Raw genomic sequence first — 23,545 nt, forward strand, 5'->3', positions numbered from 1 at the left:
GTTCATACACATATACTATACTCACTGACATATCATTCATGCACATATACTACGCTCACTGACACATATTGTCCATACACATATACTACACTCACTGACACATACCATTCATGCACATATACTACAGTCACTGACACATATCATTCACACATATATAATTCACACAATACTAATAAAGTTTTACTTTTAAAAATATACCTTAACAATAATAAAGTTTAAAAAATAAAGAAACAGAAACATGGGAAAGAGAGATGGCTCATCAATTAAGAGCACTCCTTGTCTTGCAGGGAACCCAAGTTCAGTTCCTAGCATCCACTTCATACAGCTCATAACCACCTATGACTCTAGCTCAAGGAACTCTGACACCTTCTTTTGCCTCTGCAGACATTTGCATTCACACACACACACACACACACACACACCACCTCACAATAATTTAAAATGGTAAGAATTATACTTAAACACATAATGTGTGTGTGCGTGTGTGCGTGTGTGTGTGTGTGTGTGTGTGTGTGTGTGTGTGTGTGTGAATAATCAGGATGATGGGTAGTGCACACCTATAGTTCCAGCCCTTTCTCTGGAGGTTGGGGTCAGAGAATTGTATGCTTGGTAGTTTTTCAGTTTACTTCAGTTTATTGGCTTTCGTGAGCCAATACAAGTCCCCATGTGATCCTTGGTTAAATACTGAGTTCAAGATACCAGCCTGAGCTACATGAGATTTTTGTCTCAAAAAAATTTAGGAATGTGCTATATCAGGCTGGAGAGATGACTCAGCGGTTAAGAGCACTCACTGCTCTTCCAGAGGTCCTGAGTTCAATTCCCAGCAACTACATGGTGGCTCACAACCATCTGTAATGGGATCCGATGTCCTCTTCTGATGTATCTGAAGACAGCTACAGTGTACTCATATAAATAAAATAAATACATCTTTTTTAAAAAGGAAAAAATGTGCTATACCCTATGATTTTACTGAAGAAGAAAGAGTGCAACCATAAGAGAGCTAGTTTGAATCTTTCTTATTGTTTGGTTTAATTGGCTATTTGGCTTATTGATTTTTTTGTTGTTTTTGTCTTTAAATTATTATTATTATTATGTGTGCAGGTTAAAAATCATCATATGAAAATATATACTCATTAAAAATGACTTGGCACTCAGGAGGCAGAGACAGGAGGATTTCTGAGTTCGAGGCCAGCCTGGTCTACAAAGTGAGTTCCAGGACAGCCAGGGCTATACAGAGAAACCCTGTCTGGAAAAACAAACAAACAAACAAACAAACAAACAAACAAACAGAAATGACTCGGAAGCTGGGCATTGTAGCACGAACTTGTAATCCCATCACTTGGAAGGCTGAGGCGCGAAGATTACTTCAACTTCAGAGAAAGTTATGTGGTGAGACCTTTTTGCAGACAAAAATAAAGTGATTTAGAGCCAGGCTTGGTGGTGCATGCTAGCATTCCCAGAACTCAAGAGTCTAGTCTGGGCTCACAAACAAGGAAGGGATTTGGAAATGTAGAATGATAGAAAGAAGAACCTTGAGAAAGAGGAGGAGGAAGAGGAGATGGAGGAAGATGGGGATGAGAAAGAGGAGGAGGAAAATATGATTTATGGATTTAGGAAATGGCAGATCACTTGTCTAACACATACAGAGCTCTGGGTCAATCCTTAGCCTAAGAAAGGAAGGGAGGGAGAAAGGGAGAGAAGGGAGAGGTAGGCCCAGAGTTTTCCACCTCGAGATTTCTTCCCAAACTCTAGAACCATGTTCTACTCCAGTGTCTCCATAGGGCAGTGAGAGCCTCATGGGGCTGGCTCAAGAGGAAGATCCAACAATCTCCATGTCACTTGGCCAATCAGCTTGGCACTGCTACGGGCCTCTCGCTTGTCTTAACTCTCTAGAACTTTGTTCTGCCCCGAGCCTTACTTCCTCCTGCTTCTGTTCTAGAACTTCTGGGAATCCAGCTCAGCAGACTCAAGGGAGCGGTCCCTCAGTGACCTCTGCCATGGCTCCCTCTCCCAGTAGCACACCCTCTGTCTCTTCAACCTCTACGCATCTTCCTGGACCTTCTCCAGGTCTCTTGGATCCTTTTAGACACTGGGCATCCAGACTTGTAATCAGTGTCAAGCAAGCTGAGGCTTGAAATTAAGAGTCAAAGCTCTATGCTCCGCCTGGCTGAGCCCCAGCTATGCAGGAGGCCATCCTAAAGGCGGCACACTGTCAATTTTTTTTTTTTTTTGAGAAGTCCTGATATATTTAAAGATGTTTTAAAAGCAACTAAAGAATTCATTCAAAGAATGTTAAAAGTGGTAAGGATTTGAACCACGATCCCAACACTTGGAAGGTAGAAGCAGGTGGATTTCTAAACTCAAGGTCAGGCCTGGTCTTCAGAGTGAGTTCTCAGACATCCAGGGCTACACAGAGAAACCTCACCTTGAAAAACAAAAAACAACAACACATACACCGAGACTAGGCACAGTGGTGCCTGCCTACAGTTCAAGCTGCCTGGGAGGCTGTGGTAGAAGCCTAGGAACTCAGGGATTAAAGGCCGGTCTAGACAGTGCAGTAAAGCCATGCTAATTTATGTCATGCTAAATTCAGATTTATGTCTGAAGTCTTAACCCCTCGGACGTCCAACCTACCCAGTGCATTAGGCTTAGCAACGAATCCATATGAAAACAAAGCCTTTGCAGACGCAATTAAGATGTCAGTTAAATGAGGTCATACTCAGCTGGGCATGGTGGTGCCCATCTTTAATCTCAGCACTTAGGAGGGAGAGGCAGGCAGATCTCTAAGTTCCGAGGCTAGCCTGGTTTACAAAGGGAGTTCCAGGACAGCCAGGGGCTACACGGACAAACCCTGTTTAGAAGAGGAGGGATGAAATTATACAGGAGGAAGAAGGAAGGCAGCCTTTGCTCCAATATGACTAGTAGCCTTGTAAGAGAGGAGATGGCTGCAGAGGCAGATGCATACACAGAGGAGAAACCATATGAAAATACAAATATGGGGCTGAAGAGATGGCTCCACGGTTAAGAGCACTGACTGTTCTTCCAGGGATACTGACTTCAAATCCCAGCAACCACACGGTTGCTCACAACCATCTGTAATGAGATGACCAGATGCCCTCTTCTGGTGTGTCTGAAAACAGCTACAGTGTACTTACATATAATAAATAAATAAATAAATCTTAAAAAAAAAAAAAAAAAAAGAGGGGCTGGTGAGATGGCTCAGTGGGTAAGAGCACAACTGCTCTTCCAAAGGTCCTGAGTTCAATTCCCAGCAACCACATGGTGGCTCACATGCACCCATAATGAGTGTGCCTTACTTATAATAAGTGCACTTACTTATAATAATAAATGAGCAGAGCCGACCAGAGCGAGCAGGGGTCCTAAAGTCAATTCACAGCAACCACATGAAGGCTCACAACTACAGTGTACTCATATACATAAAATAAACAAATCTTTTTTAAAAAAAGAAAATACAAATATGACTTGGGAGGTAGAGACACGAAGATCAGAAGTTCAAGGTCACCGGGCATAATGGTGCATGCCTTTGATACCAGAACTTGGGAGGCAGAGGCAGGTGGATCTGTAAAAGTTCCAGTTCAGTCTGGTCTACATAATGAGTTCCAGGACAGCCAGGGCTACATAGTGAGACCCTATGAAAACAAAACAAAAAGAAGTTCATAGTCATTTAGACCTAGCTAGAGACCCTGGCCACACACACACATACACACACACACACACCACACACACACACACACACACACACACACACACGACAGTTAATATAACAGTGGAAGCAAAGACTAGAATGCTGTAATTAGCTAAGGAATGGAGAGTGTGGCTGTCTATAAACCCTTTGATTTTTTTATTTCTGTCCTGCTAAAATGTGAGAGGTGTGATATTATTATAATACTGTGCCTATTCTTATAATACCCAAGGAAACTAATAGACAGTGAACATAAGGCACCCCCACAAATAATGGGGGAAAGAGTTAAGTGTAAAACTCAAAACATATGGCAGTAAACTTGATGACTAGGAATATCCTCCATCCTAAGTCCCTAACAGATGTCTGTCCGTCTGTCTTATCTATCTATTTATCTATCTATCTATCTATCTACATAGTTTCCTATATCCAAAGCTGGCCTTGAGTTCACTGAGGATCACCTTTCTCCAGAGTCCATCTCCCAGTGATTATATGTGTACACTACCACCATTGTGTATATGTGTATACTACCACCATTGGTTTTTATGATGTGTATACTACCACTATTGTGTATATGTATATACTACCACCATTGTGTATATGTGTATACTACCACCATTGGTTTTTATGATGCTTGAGATTGAACCAGGGCTTCATGCATGTCTATCAACTGTGCTACATTCCCTAAACAGCACAGATCTGTCCTATATACCCCAAATTCACCTCGAGTATCTCTGGTTCTTAAAATACTAATAGCACATTCATTTTCCAAAATAAACTTAAGTCAGTTAACCTGACGTTACAGGGATTTATTAGGGACAAGCATTTCCTGTTTCCAACTCAAGTCTGAACAGTGGTGAGCAGTCTCACAGTCTCACCTCAGCCGAAAGCCCTCTCAAGGGAAGGTCAGTCCCCTAGCAAGATACCCTGCTGCTTCAGCTAACTGCACTCAGTTAATAGTTAATCTCAGGCTTATCTGCTGGCCGCTGTACATGAAGGACAGAACCACTTAGGAAAGGAAAGTGATACTCGGTCCTGCTTTCTAAAGGGATAAGGGAAACCTTATCTCAGCTTTCCATAGACCTAGTCAATAAGCCGGGCACTGGTTCACAGGACAGTCTTCACGCCATTTCATAACCAGGCAGCATATAACCTTGGGAAGCCACCTGCTTTTCTACGGCACCATTTGCCGCCCTCACCATCGCTGGTAAGACAACATGCTGGTTCTTCGACTCTTACAGTACTTTGCTGCTTTTGGGCTCTCCATGACCATCAGTAATACAGCTTTCTTCTCCTGTGATGTATCAAGACGTGGCATTTGCAAACTTTAGGAACCATTCCAGCACCAGAATGCCACAGTTGCGTCCTTGTGTGTCGAGGGGTTGCCAGCTAGGCTGCACTTTGTCCCTTCTATCCCCTCCTCTGATGGTTGGAACTCCAGGATAGAAACATACCGCACAAATGAAGCAGGTGTCATGCCAGGTGTGCCCCAGGGCCTCGATAAACTTGTCACCAGCTTCCACAGGGAAATCACATCCATGGCACTTGGTGCTGAACAGGTTGATGTAGTCTGAAATAAAAGTCAGCATGAGACAGGCAAAGAACAGTCAGCCACATAGACCCAACTCCAGGACACCCCATAGCATTAGGCTGGACGCGGTGGCCCGGTCATCTCACAGACAAACCATACATTCTCACGACTGACTGCTGTTTTCACTCTTTTGATAATTTGTACCAATAGTGTGTTAACTCGGATTTGAGCTCACCTACCATCTTGTGCTAGTTTGATATGTAAATTCTTCCTGGAATTGTCATCTTTCGGGTAATTGTTTCTTTTGGGTCTGCCTCCTCTGATAGCTCAAAAGAGGTCAATACTCGAACGGAAACTTAAAAAAATATTCCTCGGTGCCCAATCACTAACTTATTTTGGAAGAATAAGGATCTTTAAGATTTTCTTTTCTTTTTTTTCTTTTAGATTTTATTTTATTTTTAGGTGTGTGTGTGTGTGTGTGTGTGTGTGTGTGTGTGTGTGTGCATGATTCCAGGTATCTACAGAGGTCAGAAAATGTTGATGGGTCCCTGGAGCTGGGGGTATAGGCTGCTAAATCTCACTGTGTGGGTGATGGGAACAGAACTTAGGAGCTCTAAAGAGCATGCGCTCTTTTTGTTGTTTGTTTGTTTGTTTGTTTGTTTTTGAGACAGCATTTCTCTGTGTAGCCCTGACGGTCTTGGAACTCAGAGATCCTCCTGCCTCTGCCTCCCAAATGCTAAAAATATGTGTAGTTTTACACCAGGCAGTATGTGCTTTTAACAGCTAAGCTAGCTTTCTAGGTTCAGACTCTTTTAAGTTTGTTTGGTTTTTTTTTGTTTGTTTATTTGTTTGGTTTTAGTTTTTAAATTGCTAATTATGTAGATAAGTGTGTAGGGGTATTATATGCATATAAGTGTAGGTTCCCATGGAGACCATAAGGTTAGGGCCCCTAGAACTGGAGTTCAGTCAATTACGAGCTGTCTGACATGGGTGCTGGGAAGTGAACTTGGGTTCTAAGAACTGCATGTGTTCTTAACCACTGAGCCATCTCTATTGCCCATCTTTAAGACTTTTTTGTAATTTTAGAATGGAGTTTGCTTGACCATTGTCCTGTCACTGGGCATTCACGTTGGCAACAAGATTTTACTACTGTAAATAATACTTGAGCGACTCTACAGGAGTATGTCCTTCTCCTCCCACTAACAAGGGAGGTAATACTACAAAATACTATTCACAGTGCTTCCAATGATTACTTTCACAAAGATGGTGTCATGGTGTGAGCGTGCCCCCCGAGTTCACATGTTAGAAGCTTCTGCCTTGCAGCAATAATGTTTAGAAGACAGAGCCTAACAGGAGGCATTTAGGGTTTTTTGGATGAATTAATGTCATTATTGAGGGAATAGGTTCAGGAGAAGTGGGGTTCTTATAAAATGAGCCTGGTCTCCTGTAACCTCTTTTCTTCCTCTCTCTTTTGCCCCTCCACCTTCCACATGGCATGATGTAAGAAGACCTTTAACAGATGTAGCCTCTTGACCTTGGATTTCCCAGCCTTTAGAAGCACGAGCCAAATACATTTCTGTTCATTATAAATCACTCTGCTCCAGACATGTGGTTACACTGGAACAAGATGGACCAAGACAGGCAACGTCCTCACAAGAACCTCAACATGAAGAACCGTGCTTTGCTTTGTCTTCCAAGATGCTTAGTCGGTGGCTAATACTCAACACAGGTATAAACCAGTAAATCAGTGAATTACCACATTTGTGGTAAACAAACGTACCAATAAAAATAAATGTATCTGTAAATGAATCAATCTGTTGATTCTCAATGTCTCTCAGAGACTGAATTATCGTTATTTTATTTTCGTTAATTTTTGTCTTGTTTTGTGGATGAGGGAATTGAAGCTCAGGGACATAAGGCAGAGTCCCACACTTGAGGCCTCCAGTCGTGAGCTCCTTTCTCTGAGAGGCTGCACAAGTCTACCATACGACGGATCCCTTCCTCCCTGCATTCCCCAGCTCCCCAAATGTACTTGTCTCTGCACAGCTCCGCCACACCTGGCCTCTCCCTGTGGTCTGTTTATCTCTGTGGACAGCACACCTAGTCACTGTCTTAGACTACATACTGAGAAGTGGTGTGCCATCAGACTTATAAACATGGAGTCTGAAGAAAGAAAAAACTAGGTCAAAGTCCAGCTCTACTAAGAAATTCCTTAAACCTGGGGCAGCTGCTCAGGGCTGCAACCTTCTCATCTGTATAATGCAGATAATTACAACACCGAACTCACGGGATTGTCACTATGGACCAGACTAATAAATGTATGAAGCATTTGGCATAAATACTAACTGTTGACTCTTTTTTTGTTTGCTTGTTTGGTTTGGTTTTTGCTTTTTCAAGACAGGGTTTCTCTGTATAGCTCTGGCTGTCCTGGAACTCACTCTGTAGACCAGGCTGGCCTCGAACTCAGAAATCCACCTGCCTCTGCCTCCGAAGTGCTGGGATTAAAGGCGTGCGCCACCACTGCCCGGCAACTGTTGACTCTTATTTTAGAAGATTTCATAAATGGTTAAAGGAGGGAGAAGACATATCTATCATCCGTCGGTCCATCCAGCATTCCTGAATGCCCATGCCAGTACACGCCATGTTAATGGCTTAAATTTCTTTAAAAAAAAATTATTTTGAGGGGCTGGAGAGATAGTTCAGCTGTTGCTCTTCCAGAGGACCAAGGTTCGTTCAATTCTCAGCACCCTCATGTTAGGTCACACATATCTGTAACTCAAGTTCCAAGGCTTCTGACACCCTCATACAGATAATATGCAGGTAAAACACCAATGAACATAAAAACATTTAAAATGATTTATTTTATGTGTATTGATGTTCTGTTTGCATGTATATCTGTACACAAAAAGAGGGCAATTGGATCCCGTAGACAGTTGTGAGCGGTCATGTGGGTGCTGGGAACTGAACTCAGGACCTCTGGAAGAGCAGCCAGTCTTCTTAACCACTGAGCCATGTCTCCAGCTCCAGGTTTTTTCAAGTTTATTATTACTATTACTGGTGTGTCTGATTTGTGCCAAGGAGTACATGTGCAGGCTAGAGGACAACTTTGTGGGGTTGGCTCTCTTCTTTTTCATGTGGCTTCCAGGAGTCAGAATTAAGCAGCCAAGCTTTTATGGCAAGCCCTTTTACCCACCGAGCCATTTTACTGGCCCCTGCTTAAGGTTTTTGAGGGCAGAGACCTCACAGAAATTGATATAGACTACACATTCAACATATGTTTTGTGGATAAATGGTGAACAGAGAACAGAGAAATAATTTAACTAGCTGTATTAATTAGAAGTTCCGTCCCTTGTTCTTTCACAAACTTGTTCTTAAGACGGCTTGAATCTTCTTCTGGAAGTCTTGCTACTGATTGATTTTTCTATTTGAAACTTGGTTTTGTGTGATCTGGAGGCTCTGCTTTAAAAATTGATAGCACAGGCCTTCGGTGGTGGCACATGCCTTTAATCGCAGCAGAGGCAGGAGGGATCTCTGAGTTCAGAGTCAGTCTGGTCTGCAGAGCTAGTTTCATAGGTCAGTCAGGGATACACAAAAGAAAACCTCCTTTAATCCCAGCGCTCGGGAGGCAGAGACAGGCGGATTTCTGAGTTCGAGGCCAGCCTGGTCTTCAAAGTGAGTTCCAGGACAGCCAGGGCTATACAGAGAAACCCTGTCTGGAAACAACCAAAAAAAAAAAAAGAAAGAAAAAGAAAACCTTGTCACACAAAACCAACTCTGTCTCATAAAAACAAAACCAAAAAAAGAATGATAGCACAGATAAGGCTAATATTATTTTTAGAAACTGACATTTTTCTCATTTATTCTACAATATGAGACTGTCACCGATAATTGTGCTTACACATTCAAAGTTATATACTTAAAATATGCAAGGTGGTAAATTTCATGTTATGTCTTTTTACTACAGTCTAAACCATGTTGACTAGGTCAGAACCAAGTACAGAATCAATGGTATAACACTAACTGTTGGTCCTAAAGGGGGGAGGAGATGTGCTATCATTTCCTCTTTACAGCAAAGGAGGCTGAGGTACTATGTGACTCCTGTTGAAAGCAATTTGGTTTACTCTGGAGCCAGAAAATGAATTCACCCACGTAAAAGGCCAAAGAAGTTTCTTTTAAAATTCAGTTAGGAAACAAAGGTTTTGGCTTGTTTCTTCCCATGGAGGAACTGGAGTGATTTTTCCTATCCGACTTCAAGGTCTATCTACCATATTTCTCTTTCTGTTCTCAATGCACCACTCAGCCCACCGCAGCCCCGCCCACCGCAGCCCCGCCCACCGCAGCTCCACCATTGTCTGTAATCAGTCCCCTTGTTTTCCAAGTGATTTCATCTGTCTGGTCTTCAAGTCTGTGTTCCCTTATTGGGCCCTGCCTCAAAATCCTCCCTGAAAGAAGCCAGCTGTGAAGGAAGGAGGGTGGGACTAGCAGTCAGCCAGTCAGAACTCCCCACATTTTACAATAACATATTACACTCTGAAGTGCAGAGAGATTTGGAGGGCTGTGAAGGGAGCGAAAGGTAAGCTCAGCATTCCTTGCCTCGCAGCTCCCATCCCCACAGCCACCCTATAAGGTGGGTGTTTACAGTCTGGAGAAGTTCAGCAGCTATACTCGGGGTTACAAAGCCGGCTCAGGATGGGACAGGAAATAGAATGAAGGCTAGAGGTGGCCCTCTTCGGAGTAGACGCAGGCCAACATAACTTGAGAGGTTTCTCAAGCAGTTTGAGAACCAACGTGTGACTCAATGTTAGAAACACGGGATGGGGCAGGGACTGGTCTATAAAATACACTGTAACTCCGACTTCTTTCCCCCCAAAGCTGAAACCAAATGAGAAAGGGAAAGAGTTCAGCTAATGTATAATAGCAAGATTCAGCCATTAAAAAGAGACCAGGAGCTTGTGTGAGGCCCTGGGTTTGATTCTGGGACCGCACATGAAACAAGACCCTCTTCCCCCTCACAGCAGGATGTGAATGGATGCAGGCAGGAGTAAGTTTTCTATGCCTTCCTGTCAACCTGTCACCCCTGGCCGGCATATGGGCACAGGGTCTTCCAGCCTGGTGTCACACTGTATCCTCTGTGTACCGTATCCCACATGCCTACCTTTCTCACAGTATGGCTCTCCATCTTCCATGTGGAAGAGGCTGTTCCCAAAGGGCTTCTTGCAGGCTGCGCAGACGAAGCAGGTGGTGTGCCATGTCTGTCGCAGAGCGTGCATCACTTCCTGAAGGAAAGATTCCGAGTTCAGGACAGACACCCTCCCAGGGGAAGGGAGCTAGGCTTGGCTTCTACTCAAGGCCTGGCTGCTGCCCCAGTAACCTAGGGAACAGGGCAGGAGGGCTCACAGAGCAGGTGCTGAGGAAGACAGGGAGGGAGAGGAGGGAGAGTCGGACCACAGGCAGATGAGCCATGAGGGGAGGCTATGAGGCAAACTGCAGAGCCCCAGCACCATTTGAAGCTGGTGTTGTGTGCACATATCATTCCTTGCCCAAGTTAATTAGTTCCCTGGCTGGCAGTTAGTGGCAAACTGATTGGATTTTGGGATTGAAGTGGAGTTGCTTTTGCTGTGATCAGCAACTTGTTGAGTTTCTAATAGGACCCCAAAATCTTAGAGGAAGTCAGTCTCGCTGAAGGAAAGACAAAGGTCACTTACCCCCATGATTTTGCTGTTACATTTGGCACAGATCGGGGCAAAGAACTGCTCGTAACACCGCTCGCAGTACACGTTGTTCTGCTCCTCCACAAAGCACACGTCTGCTAGGGAGGTCTTGCAGTAGGCACAATTGAACTCTTCTGGATGCCAGGAGCGGCCCATGGCCACCAGGAAAGGGCCCCTGGCATGGCAGAAAAACAACATTAAAATGAACCCCCCAAGTTAGAGAACCAGATACTTTAAGAACCCCAACAATGTCCATGTGTTTACCTAGAAATACCCACTCTGAGGGCTGTTCTAATGAAATAGCATGTAATTCTGAGAAAGCCCCATGCAAAAGAGGTGTACTGTCACATCTGTTAAAATAAACAGAGCTGGAAAATGGAGCGTGGTGCTGATTACCAGCACTTGGCAAGCAGATCTCCAAGAGTTCAAGGCTAGCCTGGTCTACTACATAGTAAATTCCAGGCTATCCAGGGCTACACAGTGAGACATCCAACAAGCAGAACCTGGAAGCAATCCAAACATCTGCCACAGAGGACCCAGTAAACACATAATGGAGTTCAGTTTATCACGAGAGCAATGGTTATGGGGGCTAACCTCAGCTAAACCACACTGTGCTAGGCACTTCTCAAGAAAGGTTTTGCATTTGTTCATATATGTAATCCTCATAACAATGCCATGAAGGAGGAACTACTATGAGAGCTGATCATCAGTAAAGACAACCAAGTCACAGCAAGGCCAAGGAGCTCACTCAGTCAAGGTCATAGGGCCAGGAGGCGGTAAGACACAGGGTACAAGCGTCATGGTCCAGCTTCAGATTCAGAACACTGGCACCATCAGAAAACTTCATGTTCTAACTTTCCCTCTGTGTTTTCTAGTTCTTCTCTGCTCACTTTGCTTTTGTTTTTGAGACAGGATCTCACTGTCTAGCCCTGGGTGGCCTGGAACAACCTTTTAGAAGAGTTTGGCTTTGAACTTACACAGATCTCCCAAGTGCTGGAATTACCACACCTGGCTTCTGCTTGTTTTCAAAGAGTATGTTTCTCACATATGAAAGCATGTACCACACACACAAATACAGACATACTGAATTGAATGAACACCGTCTGAGACCCCTGACTTCTAAGTGAAATGACCTGCTTGAATTTCAGTGAAGTGTTTATCAGAGCCCTAAGAGGCAGGGCACTGTCTGTGGAAAGATCCAGAAGAACCTCTAAAGGAAAGCTGGGTCAAACCAGCACGTCATCCAGCTTGCAGTGTGGGCAATAAACCTACTGACAATACAGCTTAAGATTCCCAGAACCCGGCCTTAGCCCAAGGGGGAACTCCTGGCACCAGGCACCAAGCTGGGAGCTTAACCAGCTTACCTCATGGAATCCTTCCAAGTCCCCAGGGATGAGAGTGTCATACAGGTATGGAAGCTAAAGCTCACAGAGGCGAGCCAGAGAGACCTGAGGCTGTCCTGTGTGGCTGGTCTTTTGCCTATATCTGCCCTCCTATCTGCCACCCTCCCTATATACCAAAGCCTGTACCTGATAACATTGTTACAGTGCCCACAGAGGGGAGTCCGGCTGCTAGCTGGGAAACGCTCAGCTCTCTGGAAGGTGCCCCTGGCAAGAGGAGTCACTTGTGGGCCTGTTGGGTTGTAGGCTGGAGCCCCCCGGGGCAGGGTCTGCTTGCTGACAGTGGTGGTGCTCTTTCCAGGAGCAAACTTCTGAGAGAAGCTGTCATCGGTCACCCAGGGTGGACGGCTGGCAGATTCTGAAGGGCCCCCACTGTAGGCAGCTGATGGTGTAGGGGTATAGTTTGGGGCAGGTGAGGGGGTATAAGCTGGTGCAGAAGAAGGGGAGTAGGTAGGTGCAGGTGAGGGGGTATAGGTGGGAGCAGGAGAGGGCGTATAAGCAGGAGCTGGAGAAGGGGTATAGGGAGTTGGACTGTAATTGGCTCCTGGAGATGGGCTGTAGGAAGATGCGGGCACTGAAAGCCAAAAACACCCAAAGAATATGTGTTAGAAATTCATTCTCCATCATCCCTCACCCCAGCCAGAGAACTATACAAGATGAGCATAATACTGAGACAGTATAACTCCAATTATTAAAGAAGAGGTGTTAAGGTGTATGTGTGAGCATGCGTTGTGAACAGCGCCTGCTCTATTCACAGGGACTCAGGTCTGCTAAGCAAACACATGATCACCCACGAAGCTACAGACCCACTTGTCTGAACTTCATGGTGAACCAGACTTTAATTCTCAGCAAAAGCCCAGATAAACAAGGCTGACAGCAGAGGCCTGGAGAGCTTGCACAGGCCCCGGAAAGGAATGGAGCTATAAATGGGGAAGCTATTTAGGGTGGGGTTCTGTGAGACCTTGGCTGCCCTGGTCCTGTAGGAGGTGGGGAGCAAGAGTAGGGCGTGTCTGGGACAGGAAGTGGGTAAGAACAGGTCAACTCAGCATGGACTGCAGGACACTTTCAACGGTCCCCCAGTGGGCGATCAGACTCCCAGTCATCAAAGTCAGGGTTTGCTGTACGTCTTCAAGACGAAGCAGATGTCCAGAAAGCATGGGTTCATGCTTCAAGTTTAGCTACTACCATTGTCTCGAAAAATAGCTTGACTTGATTTGTCTGGGGAGGAAATTCTGTCTCGATTCGATAAGTATCCACCTATCTTAGTCACTCGGCGAGCCTAGGCAGAGGGGTCAGCATCATGCTGCCCAGGGATAGCTGCTCATCAGCATCATGCTGCCCAGGGATAGTTGCTCATCTGGACTCTGACTGTCCTTGCCAGATCCTCTTGTTCTCCTGCATCACCTTGGTGCAAACTGAGCGTGTATATGACACCCCAGAGGTTACCATTAGGGAAAAGAATGTACTGCACTTCTTGCCTTCACTGGGAGTGGGGAAATGGTCCATCACACAAAAGGGGCACTGTAGATGCGAACACAAAGCACTCTCTACCAGGGCTCTCAGAACCAAGGATTTTTCTGCCCTCCACTATAGAGACAACTCAATAGATCTAGCTGTGTCTCCTGAGGATATGGTCTAGCCAGTTCACTTCCTGTAGCAAAGATGGTTCTAGAAGTGTCACCTCTGTTCCCAGTCTGTTCTTCTGGGAAGAGCACTATCTTCCCCACTAGGACGTATATCATGATAGCCTCCCCGCCCACATCCAAGCCCGGCCTGGGTGGAATGGATTGTACTGAAGCAGCTCTCTCTAGATCACAAATGGACTCAGACCATGGTCCTGCCTGGTCTCTTTCTCCTGTCTGGTGCCATGGGCCATCCTGCGTTGTTCTAACTCTGTGCCTCTTATTCCCAGATGACAGCCACTTTGGAACTGGGAAGTGCAGGGCACCCTCTGCTAGAGGGTGGGTAGGGCTATGCCTATGATGAGAGTACAGAGGTGTAAAGCCTGGCACAGCCTTGCCCCAGAGCCATCCTGGGAGTGAGACTAGCTCCCAAAGGCAGATTCTCCAGCTGGACTCTTCCTCCCACTTACAGTCCGGGTGAGGCACACAGCAGGTCATGAGTCAGCCTCCCTCGTTATCCACCTTTACACTTGAGGGCCAGGAGTCCTCAGAGGATGCAGCAGAGCGAGAGTCTAACCCTCCCTAGACTCCGAGCTGCCTCTATAAAGAACACAGATCCGATTTCCGCTGGTGTGTAACCTCATCAAGCAGTCTGTTGTAACTCTAAGAGGAGACCCTGCACTCTAGAAAGAGACACACTCATCAAAAACCCTAGTTTGAGGCTTGGGATTCGGCAGTTAGAGTACTTGCCTAGCATTTGTGAGACTCTGGGCTCCATCCCTAGCACCCCTCCCTCAGAAGAGCTCTGGTTTTACACTCTAGTCCTACAACTTCCTAGCTGTGTATCCTTGCTTGAGTAACTCATTCACCTCTCTCTGGGACTGTTTCTTCCTCTAAAAAAATGGTATTGGGATTATAAGAATTAGGAAATTATTAGGACTAAGACATGTGAGTGCTTAATTTAGTACATGATATAGTGTGTGTGTGTGTGTGTATGTGTGTGTGTGTGGAGAGAGAGAGAGAGAGAGAGAGAGAGAGAGAGAGAGAGAGAGAGAGAGAGAGAACAGTGCATCTGGATGCCAGGTTGGAATGAACTATCAACTTCATCCCAGGCCTTTCTGTCACAGGTTTCCTGTTGGACGGCAGTGGGCAGGGAGCTGTGATTCTCTGAAGTCACATTACTAGGAATCGAACCTGTTTTCTGGTGATAGATTGAATGACATCCTGCCTATCTCACTGGGTGTGGTGGGAGCCCACAGGAAGGACACAGCACAAGCATTTTGTAAAGTTGTCAGTCCCAAACTCAAGGTGTTTTCACCCACCTCAGCATTCTTACATGGCTTCCTACTGTCCAGAGAGTCCCAACATGCTAGGGACGAGGTGATGTTAGGGACAACATGCTAGGGACAAGGTGACGTTAGGGGTACTGTTAGAGGAGACTGGGGAGAGGTGACCCCACAGAACTTCAAAGCAGCTGCATCCCTCTGCTGTAAGACTTAGGGTTCCGTATAAGTCTGTGTAAGCTATGTCTTCCTTTATCTCCTCTATCCTTGCTTTTCATTTCATTTCTTCCCTCCTTCGTTTCCTTCTTGTTTTATAAACCACAATCCTCTGCTAAAAGTGATTACGTGCTGGTCTTTATTTTATTTATTTATTTATCTATCTATCTATTTATTTATTTTGGTTTTGCGAGACAGGGTTTCTCTGTATAGCCTTGGCTATCCTGGAACTCACTTTGTAGACCAGGCTGGCCTCGAACTCAGAAATCCGCCTGCCTCTGCCTCCCGAGTGCTGACACTAAAGGCATGCGTCACCATGCCCGGCTGATTTTTTTTTTTTTTTTTTTTTAAAAAAAAAACAGGGTTTCTCTGGCTGTCCCTGGAACTCACTCTGTTGATCATGCTATTCTGGAACTCAGAGATCTGCTTGACTTTGCCTCTCAAGTGCTGAGATCAAAGGCCATCATACCCAGCCAAGCTGTTTGTTTTTTGACATATAGCCCAGGCTAGTCTGGGACTCACACTGTATTCCAGGCTGGCCTCAACAATTCAGAGATCCTGGTATCTCAGCCTCTTGAGGGATGGATTACAGACATGTGCCTCCATACCTAGCTCTAAAAGGAATTAGGAATGAAAGCCCTGTGATCTTCAAGCCATGGCCTTATGTGCTAAGCACCTGAAAGGCAGTTAGTCTAAATTGAGTGCTATTAAGTTTAAAAATCTGAAGACTTAATAAAAGAATATAAAGCATCTTAGTAATAATTATCTTATAGTGATTGTATGTTAAGGCTGTTTATTTTTAACTTTAATGTGCCCAGATGTTTGCCTGCATGTATGTCTGTGTACCACGTGCATGCCTAGTACCTAGGGAAGCCAAAAGAGTGTTGGATTCTCTGGGACTGGAGTAAGTTGGCTGTGGGTCCTATGGAGGAGTAGCTACTGCTCTTAACCACTGGTTTGCCTCTTCAGCCCTTGTTTGTGTGTTGAGCCGGGTCTCTGCATGTTACCCAGCTAGCCTCAAGTGACCTTATTTCTCAGCTCCTCAAATAGCTAGCATGCATCTGAATAGAGTCCAGCTCTGAACCATTTTTAATATACTGAGCTGGGTCTGGAAAAATGCCCCAATGGTTAAGAGCGTGTACTAGTAGAAGACTGAAATTGGATTCCCAACACTCATGTCTCATGGCTTATAACTGCCTTAAACTTAAGCTTCAAGGGATTCCACACCTCCTTCTGGCCTGTGTAGGCACCTGCGCTCTAGTACACACACACACACACACACACACACACACACACACACACACAATTGAGGCCGGAAAGATGGCTTTGGAGAGATGGCTAAGTGGTTAAGAGCAGGAGCTGGGATTCAGGTTCAATTCCTGACACCCTCGTGGCAGCTTACAATTGTCTGTAACTCCAATTCCAGGGTATTTGACGCCCTAACATAAAGGCAAAACACCAATGTACATATAATAAAATAAAATATTTTTTTTTAAAAAGTCAGATGCAGTGGGGCACACCTTTAATCCCAGCTCTAGAGACCTGATCTACAGAGCAAGTTGAGAAACCCTGAATAGAGAACACAAAAACCTCAGAAAATTTCATCTGCTGAGCTAAATAAAACTGTATTTAAATCAATTTTACCTGCTTTCTTTTTATTTTCTAAAAGTGTCTGCCTCTCAGATGGGTCTTTGCAACAGTGGCTGCTAAGAGCTGTTGGCTTTCACAGTGTTGCACAGGAGTTTGTGTAAAAGCAAGAGGCAACCTGGAGAGCATAAGTGGCTACTCGAGGTCAGTCAGCTTGCAAGCTTCCTACCTGAAACGCACCCCAATCCGCTCCTCTAAACCACTCGGAATGCAGAACCAGGCTCCAGCACGCCCCTTCCAAGTAAACCCCGCCCTCGCCCACCTTGCCTCCCTCTCCAACCGCTCCTTCGGTAGGGCGGACATTCTCTTCCTCCCATCCGAGGCTTTCCTGAACCGCCTTCGTTTTCCAAACCCCTACTCAAGGCCCCAGAGAGGAAGGCTGGAATCCTGGACCAGGTTCCTACCTCCTACCCGCTGGGGCTACAAACAGGAGGAGGACTTTCTCTTCCGAGCGGTTCGCCCGGGCAGATCCCTGGGGAGGGGGAAGGAGAAGGGGGAGGAGATGCGGGGAGCACGGTCCCCTCGCCTCTCAGCTCCTGCCTGCTTCGCCCCTCCACGCTCCAAATGCCTTAAGAGACCCGATATCCCATCTCCGAGCCCCGGGCTGTTGCTATTTCTACGTGACGGAATTAAGCCGGTTCAAATTAGAAGGTGATATTTCATCTCTAATTGGCACGTTCAAAGGGCTCCTATCGCACTCGGCGGCCCCGGGACTGTGTAATTAAACAACAAGGTGATCTGAGTCACTTAGCCCGGGCTAAGTCGTCGGCGAGCGCTCGGGTCGCCGCCCGGCCCGCAGGCCGACGTGGCCATCCCGGGGACCACAGTGTCCTCCGCCCACTGGCCCCAGGTGTTCTGGGGAAGCGGATGCCCAGCCCAGGCGCCAGAGATAAGATGCGGGCGCGAACGCCGCCCTGCCTCCGCCCCCCCTTCCTCCCGGAAGCTGCGGCCGGGGACTGGCCGCGAGCGGGCTGTTCGTGCTCGGCGGCGCCCAGGTCCCCGCAGCCCAGCAGAGGAGCGGGGCGCGGGCCCGTATCCCCGGCTGGCCTGCCAGCCGCCCCCGGAGCCCGTTGCCAACCCGGCCTCCCCGGAGAAGGAAGGGTGGAGGCAGGCCTCTCCTCTGCTCCAGGCAGGGATGAGTTAACGTCTGCACAGCCTGGGAACCGTGGTAAGGCCTTGGCTCCTGCCGGTCTCCACCGCCCAGGCCGCTGCCGGAGAAGCGGCTGGAGGGCCCGGCCGCCCCCTGGCGGGCATGCGGAGGACAGGACAAGGAAGGTGCCGGGAGGGCCTGCGGTGCCGCTCGGAAAGGTCTTCCTTGTGCTCCTGCACCCGACACTATTCTACCCGCTTCTGCAAACTCCTTCCTGTGTTTCCTGGAGTGATCATTCTGTCTCCTACATAGGAGATTTGTACCGCTCCCCTTCCAAAATGACACTTCAGCCTGTGGAGCTCTGACTTCAGAACTTCCTTTCCTTGACCCAGAAGTGCTAGAGATGGCATCAGAGTACAGATATTATTTTATCTGCAGAACATGAGGTTATAGAAATCCTATCTTACTTAAATGAGAAAATTCAAGTCTGAGAGATGAGGTAGTTTGCTTATTCCTTACAGCAGGCTGGGTGTCCCACCCATGCTAAAATGTTTCCTGTCCATACTCAATTCTGCTGTCGGTAAGCTTTATAAAGCAGGGGACTGGTTCTGTCGCCTCTAGTAAGGAAGGCCTTACTTTGTGTTATTCTTTATCCCAGGTCTACTTGGCCAGTTCACACTTGTAGGACACAAGCCCTCTTCCTTCTCTCTTAAAATAACCCATCTCTTTTCCCTAAAGAGACCTGTAACTTATTCCCTTCTTCATTTTACCACAAATGGGTTTGTGCATCGGAAAAGGTGTGTGTGTGTGTGTGTGTGTGTGTGCATGGGTTGAGGTCATGTGATATTTGGGAAATGACACCTTTCATTTGATTTTGCTATGAACTGAAATCTGCTCTTTAAAAAGTCTATTAAAGGGGCTGGAGAGATGGCTCAGCGGGTAAGAGCACTGACTGCTCTTCCGAAGGTCCTGAGTTCAAATCCCAGCAACAACATGGTGGCTCACAACCATCTGTAACAAGATCTGACACCCTCTTCTGGTGTGTCTGAAGACAACTACAGTGTAGTTACATATAATAAATAAATAAATCTTTAAAAAAAAGTCTATTAAAAACTGGGTGTGGTGGCACATGCATATAATCCCAGTACTTGGGAGATCCAGGCAGGAGGATCAACAGTCACCCTGAGCCACCCTGCCAACACACACACACACACACACACACACACACACACACAAAGTCTATTAAGATTTTATGTGTAACGCAGAGCACAGTGGCACACGCCTTTAATCCCAGCAATGGGGAGGCAGAGCCTGATCTACATCTGGAGCTCCCAGACAGCCAGGACCACATAGAGATTCCATCTCAAAAGCAGGACAAAAACAAATTAGAGAGAGACCATATAGTCTATAGTAATTTTGAGTGAAGAAAAACATTTATATTTAAATGAAAAATCATCATTGCTTTCTATAAATTCAAGATTACTATATATATGTGTGTGTGTGTGTGTGTGTGTGTACACATACATATATATGCTGGATTTTTTTTTTTTTTTTTTTTTTGGTTTTTCGAGACAGTGTTTCTCTGTGTAGCCTTGGCTGTTCTGGAACTCACTCTATAGACCAGGCTGGCCTCGAACTCAGAAATCCGCCTGCCTCTGCCTCCCGAGGGCTGGGATTAAAGGCGTGCGCCACCACGCCCGGCTGGATGTATATTTTTTAATGATTTATTTTATGCATATGAATACACTGTTGCTATCCTCAGACACACCAGAAGAGGGCATCAGATCCCATTACAGATGGTTGTGAGCCACCATGTGGTTGCTGGAATTGAACTCAGGACTTCTGGAAGAGCAGTCAGTGCTCTTACCCTCTGAGCCATCTCTCCAGCCCTGGAAGTATAATGTTTAATTGGAAAGTGTATACATACCTAAAATCCTATTTTATCAACCTATGGAATGGATATCAAGGGATAATTAAAGGAATACTTAAAGCTCATTCCCTGTGTGTGCACAGCTGCCAGAGTACGGAGTGTAAGCTCATGATCTCTTCCCGATACTCTATGATGTGTTACCCTCCTGCCTCGTGTGTGTGTGTGTGTGTGTGTGTGTGTGTGTGTAATGCTAGGACTGAACCCAGGGGTCTCCCTCACCCATGCTAGGCACACACTCTACCACCAGGTTAACACCTCCACCTATCTATCCCATTTCTTTATTTTCTACACCTTTGTTGAATGTATCCTCATGGCAAGTTCAAGTCAGACACATACAAAGGAGAAAATCTGCCACAGCCCTGCCCTCCTAAAGTTCAGGGTCAGAACCCAACAGGAAGAAAGACTGTAAGTAGACTTGGGGCTTGGATGTCAAGGGCCTTCCTATGGGCATAGCCAGAGTACATAAAACCTTCCTCTAACCTGGGAAAATACCTGCTAGAGAGCCCTTAGATTCTTGGCGCAATGGCTGGCAGGAAGCCTGAGAACTACCTTGGGCTCTGAGGAAGAAGTCCAACCTTGCCTAGTAAGTTAGGAAACATAAAGCTACCTCCCATCCCTGGATGAAAACTCTAGGCACCGATGGGCAGGGGCCACAGAGACACAACCACAACCACAACCAGTGAGCTGTGCCTTGGGTCCACTCTACTGCTGTGTGTGTCGCATGTGCCCCAGTTAGCCCCTGTCACCTGAGGAGGCCGCACACTAGACTGGTTGAACAGCTTGCCCAAAAGGACAAAGTGACACAGTAAGCTGGCCTAAAGCCCAGGGCAGTTTTTGTTATAGTTTCTTGTCCTCCAGTTTGAGGCCAACCCAGATTCTTAGAGAAACAGCTTTTTACTCTTTCTGCTCCGCACCCCCACCCCTGCACCTCCATCCTCTTTTCTCTCAACTTGGTCTGGAAACATCCAGCTATGAATATCTGTTTCTTAATAGCTAGGTAGTTCCATCCCTGCCTGGTACAGCCCACATGTCATCCCAGGTCAAATACAGGCTCCCAGGCTCAGTAGGATTCTGCCCTACAACCAGGAGAGGGAAGGCTAGGCCTCCTTCACTTCTGGGGTCTTGGTCTGAAGCAGATAACCTATTGAGCCCCCAGCCCCCCACCCCACCCCCTGCCCCCAGCTCTCACCTGGCTGGTAGACAGAAGGCCGGATGCTGGCAGTAGTTACCACCCGAGGCTTGGGTGCAGGGGCAGATGGACCCTCGCTGTAGCTGGTATGGGCAGAGGGTGCTGGAGAAGCGGCTGCTGCAGGACTGTAAGCAGAGGCCTGTGGCCTGAAACCAAGGCAGAAGAGTTACAGCAAGAACAGTTCACTGGGCTCTGGTATCTAAAGCCATTCCAGGTTTGCTGTCAGATCTCTAGGCAGGACTATGACAGAAACACCCATTGGGTCGCTTCCAGAGTCTAGACAGAAGCCAAAAAGGGGAGGAAGCTACTCCCTGAGGCTGGTGCTGCCACCTTGGGAAAGAGAGGGGGAAGATACTAGCCAGACCAAAGAATACATGGAGAGCCCTTCATCCACCAACAGAATGTAAGCAGCAGGACTGTGGATCAAGGCAGAGGGAGCTAGAGATGGTCACAGCTACTTCCCTTTCTCGGATCCCTCTGGCTACCTGCTCTCCTTATTCCTTTATGTTGCTGCTGGAGGAACCAATTAGTCTCATGTTTTCCGAGAAAATAAAAAATTAAAAATGTTCTGATGATGTCCGTGGGAAGAGGCCTGGGGGCCCCGGCAGCTCCCAGCAAACCCACTATACTTAGTTCCCATTGATTCCTTCTAGTGGCTTAGCTGTCAAGACCCTAGAGCAAGCAGCCGCTTCCCACATGTGACTCAGGGACAATGGTAGCAAAGAGGGGGACAAAACTGTCCCACTTCTTTGCCCTGGAGAAATGCCAGGCTTGGCCTCTCTCTCTCCGGGGAGCAGAAGGCTCCAGGAGCTTCCAGAGCCCAGCAGCTGCTTTCTTCTCGCCTGGCGCAGTGTTTCTCAGCCTCGCTTGCTTATTCAGCCTTGCTCTCCATTTCTAACTAACTAATACCTTTCTCTTGCTACATGTTGTATATTCTAAAGGGGACGCTTGACCATCCCACCAGTAAATGGGTCATTGGTGGGGTGTTGGGAGAAATGAACCCCTGGAAATATGCCCTCAGCCTTTGGCATCGTGGGTTTTGTTTGTTTTGTTATTATTCCCCTACCTCTCCCCCGTGGGTCCACTGGACCTGTTGGGCCAAGTTGTAGGATGAAGGAGTGCCTCCTTGTCTGGGTCTCTGGAAGGGATGGCCACGGGATAATAACCTATCACTAGTAGTCTGAGAGGGTCCAGGGGAGACTGGATACTGTCCCAGTCAAGGCTGTGCATCCTTCCCTTCCCTTCACACCACATTTATAGTGAAGGCTTCCCTGTCCTCTGTGGCTAGATCCCTGTGCTAAAGCCAGAGGAGCAAGCACACTGGTAGTCAGGAAGGAAAACTCGGTGTGCAAAGGGGGCTTAGCTTCTACCGTAGCTGGATAAGGCTAAGGGTCAGTGGGTCAGGGCCAGACTATCCCACCATTGGGGGATACTTTGCCAGCATCCTGGAATGGCATGGGGAAAGGAAGCAGAGCTGAAGATAACTAGTGACGGGTCAAGGTGGACATCCAAGGAACTCCAACTCCTTTCGAGGCCATGTGTGAGGAAGGGAGGTATCTATGCTCAGAGTGCACCTCTGGCCCCTTCTACTGTAAGCCCAGTGTCCTCTTCAGCTGTGAGTGTGCAGGCCCAGACACGGAAGCCCGGAGCTTGGAGCTGGAGTTTGCCCTTCAGTGAGAGGCGGGATTGGGGCTGGACCGTTCACAGGCTTCAGCACCAACACTTCTCTTTCCCTGTCAATTGGAAGGCTTCCCCCTTCTCCACATTTCTCACTTTCCACCAGAGTTCCTGCTCTATGGAGGACGCAAGGCCCTAATGAGAAGAGAGTCTGACAGAGGCAGAGGGGAGGCAGTTTTCTTAATCCAGTCCTAGGAAAATGGAACAGGACCATTCTGGAAACCGGGACCAGGCTCACCCTCCAGTGACTGAGTTGGGCTGCAGCAAGGCTGGGCTTGGCACCACATGGGATGCTGGGAAGCTGCACTATGATTCTATGCACCCTGACCCAGAGAGGCATGTTTTCCCTGGAGGCTGGGGAATCTGGGTCCTGGCTGGAAACAACAACTAGACAGTTCCTGGAAGCCTGGAAAGGCGACAGGGCCAGCACTGCCGTAGTACCAGCTGGCCACTCTGGAATGACCCACCGAGCTGCGATGCCTCTTCCCCCTCCCTCTCCCCCTCCCCCACTTCCTCCTCCTCCTCCTCCTCCTCCTCCTCCTCCTCCTC

The 23,545-nt window shown here is 47.0% G+C and overlaps 1 protein-coding gene across 10 annotated transcripts in view; it reads right to left on the reverse strand.

Annotated features, from left to right (window-relative positions):
• Ldb3 (LIM domain binding 3) overlaps positions 1-23,545 on the reverse strand; it is a 66,029-nt gene that overhangs the window by 6,329 nt on the left and 36,155 nt on the right. For all 10 annotated transcript variants that reach the window (XM_029541380.1, XM_029541383.1, XM_029541382.1 and 7 more), the window contains 5 exons: positions 21,320-21,465; positions 12,472-12,916; positions 10,937-11,117; positions 10,387-10,507; positions 5,155-5,270 (listed from right to left, as the gene is read on the reverse strand). In XM_029541380.1, the coding sequence (XP_029397240.1) occupies positions 5,155-5,270; positions 10,387-10,507; positions 10,937-11,117; positions 12,472-12,916; positions 21,320-21,465 (1,009 nt within the window). The remainder of the gene's footprint in view (positions 1-5,154; positions 5,271-10,386; positions 10,508-10,936; positions 11,118-12,471; positions 12,917-21,319; positions 21,466-23,545) is intronic.

The sequence above is a fragment of the Mus pahari genome, chromosome 8 (genome assembly GCF_900095145.1).
Source record: "Mus pahari chromosome 8, PAHARI_EIJ_v1.1, whole genome shotgun sequence".
In the NCBI taxonomy this organism is placed as follows: Eukaryota; Metazoa; Chordata; class Mammalia; order Rodentia; family Muridae; genus Mus; species Mus pahari.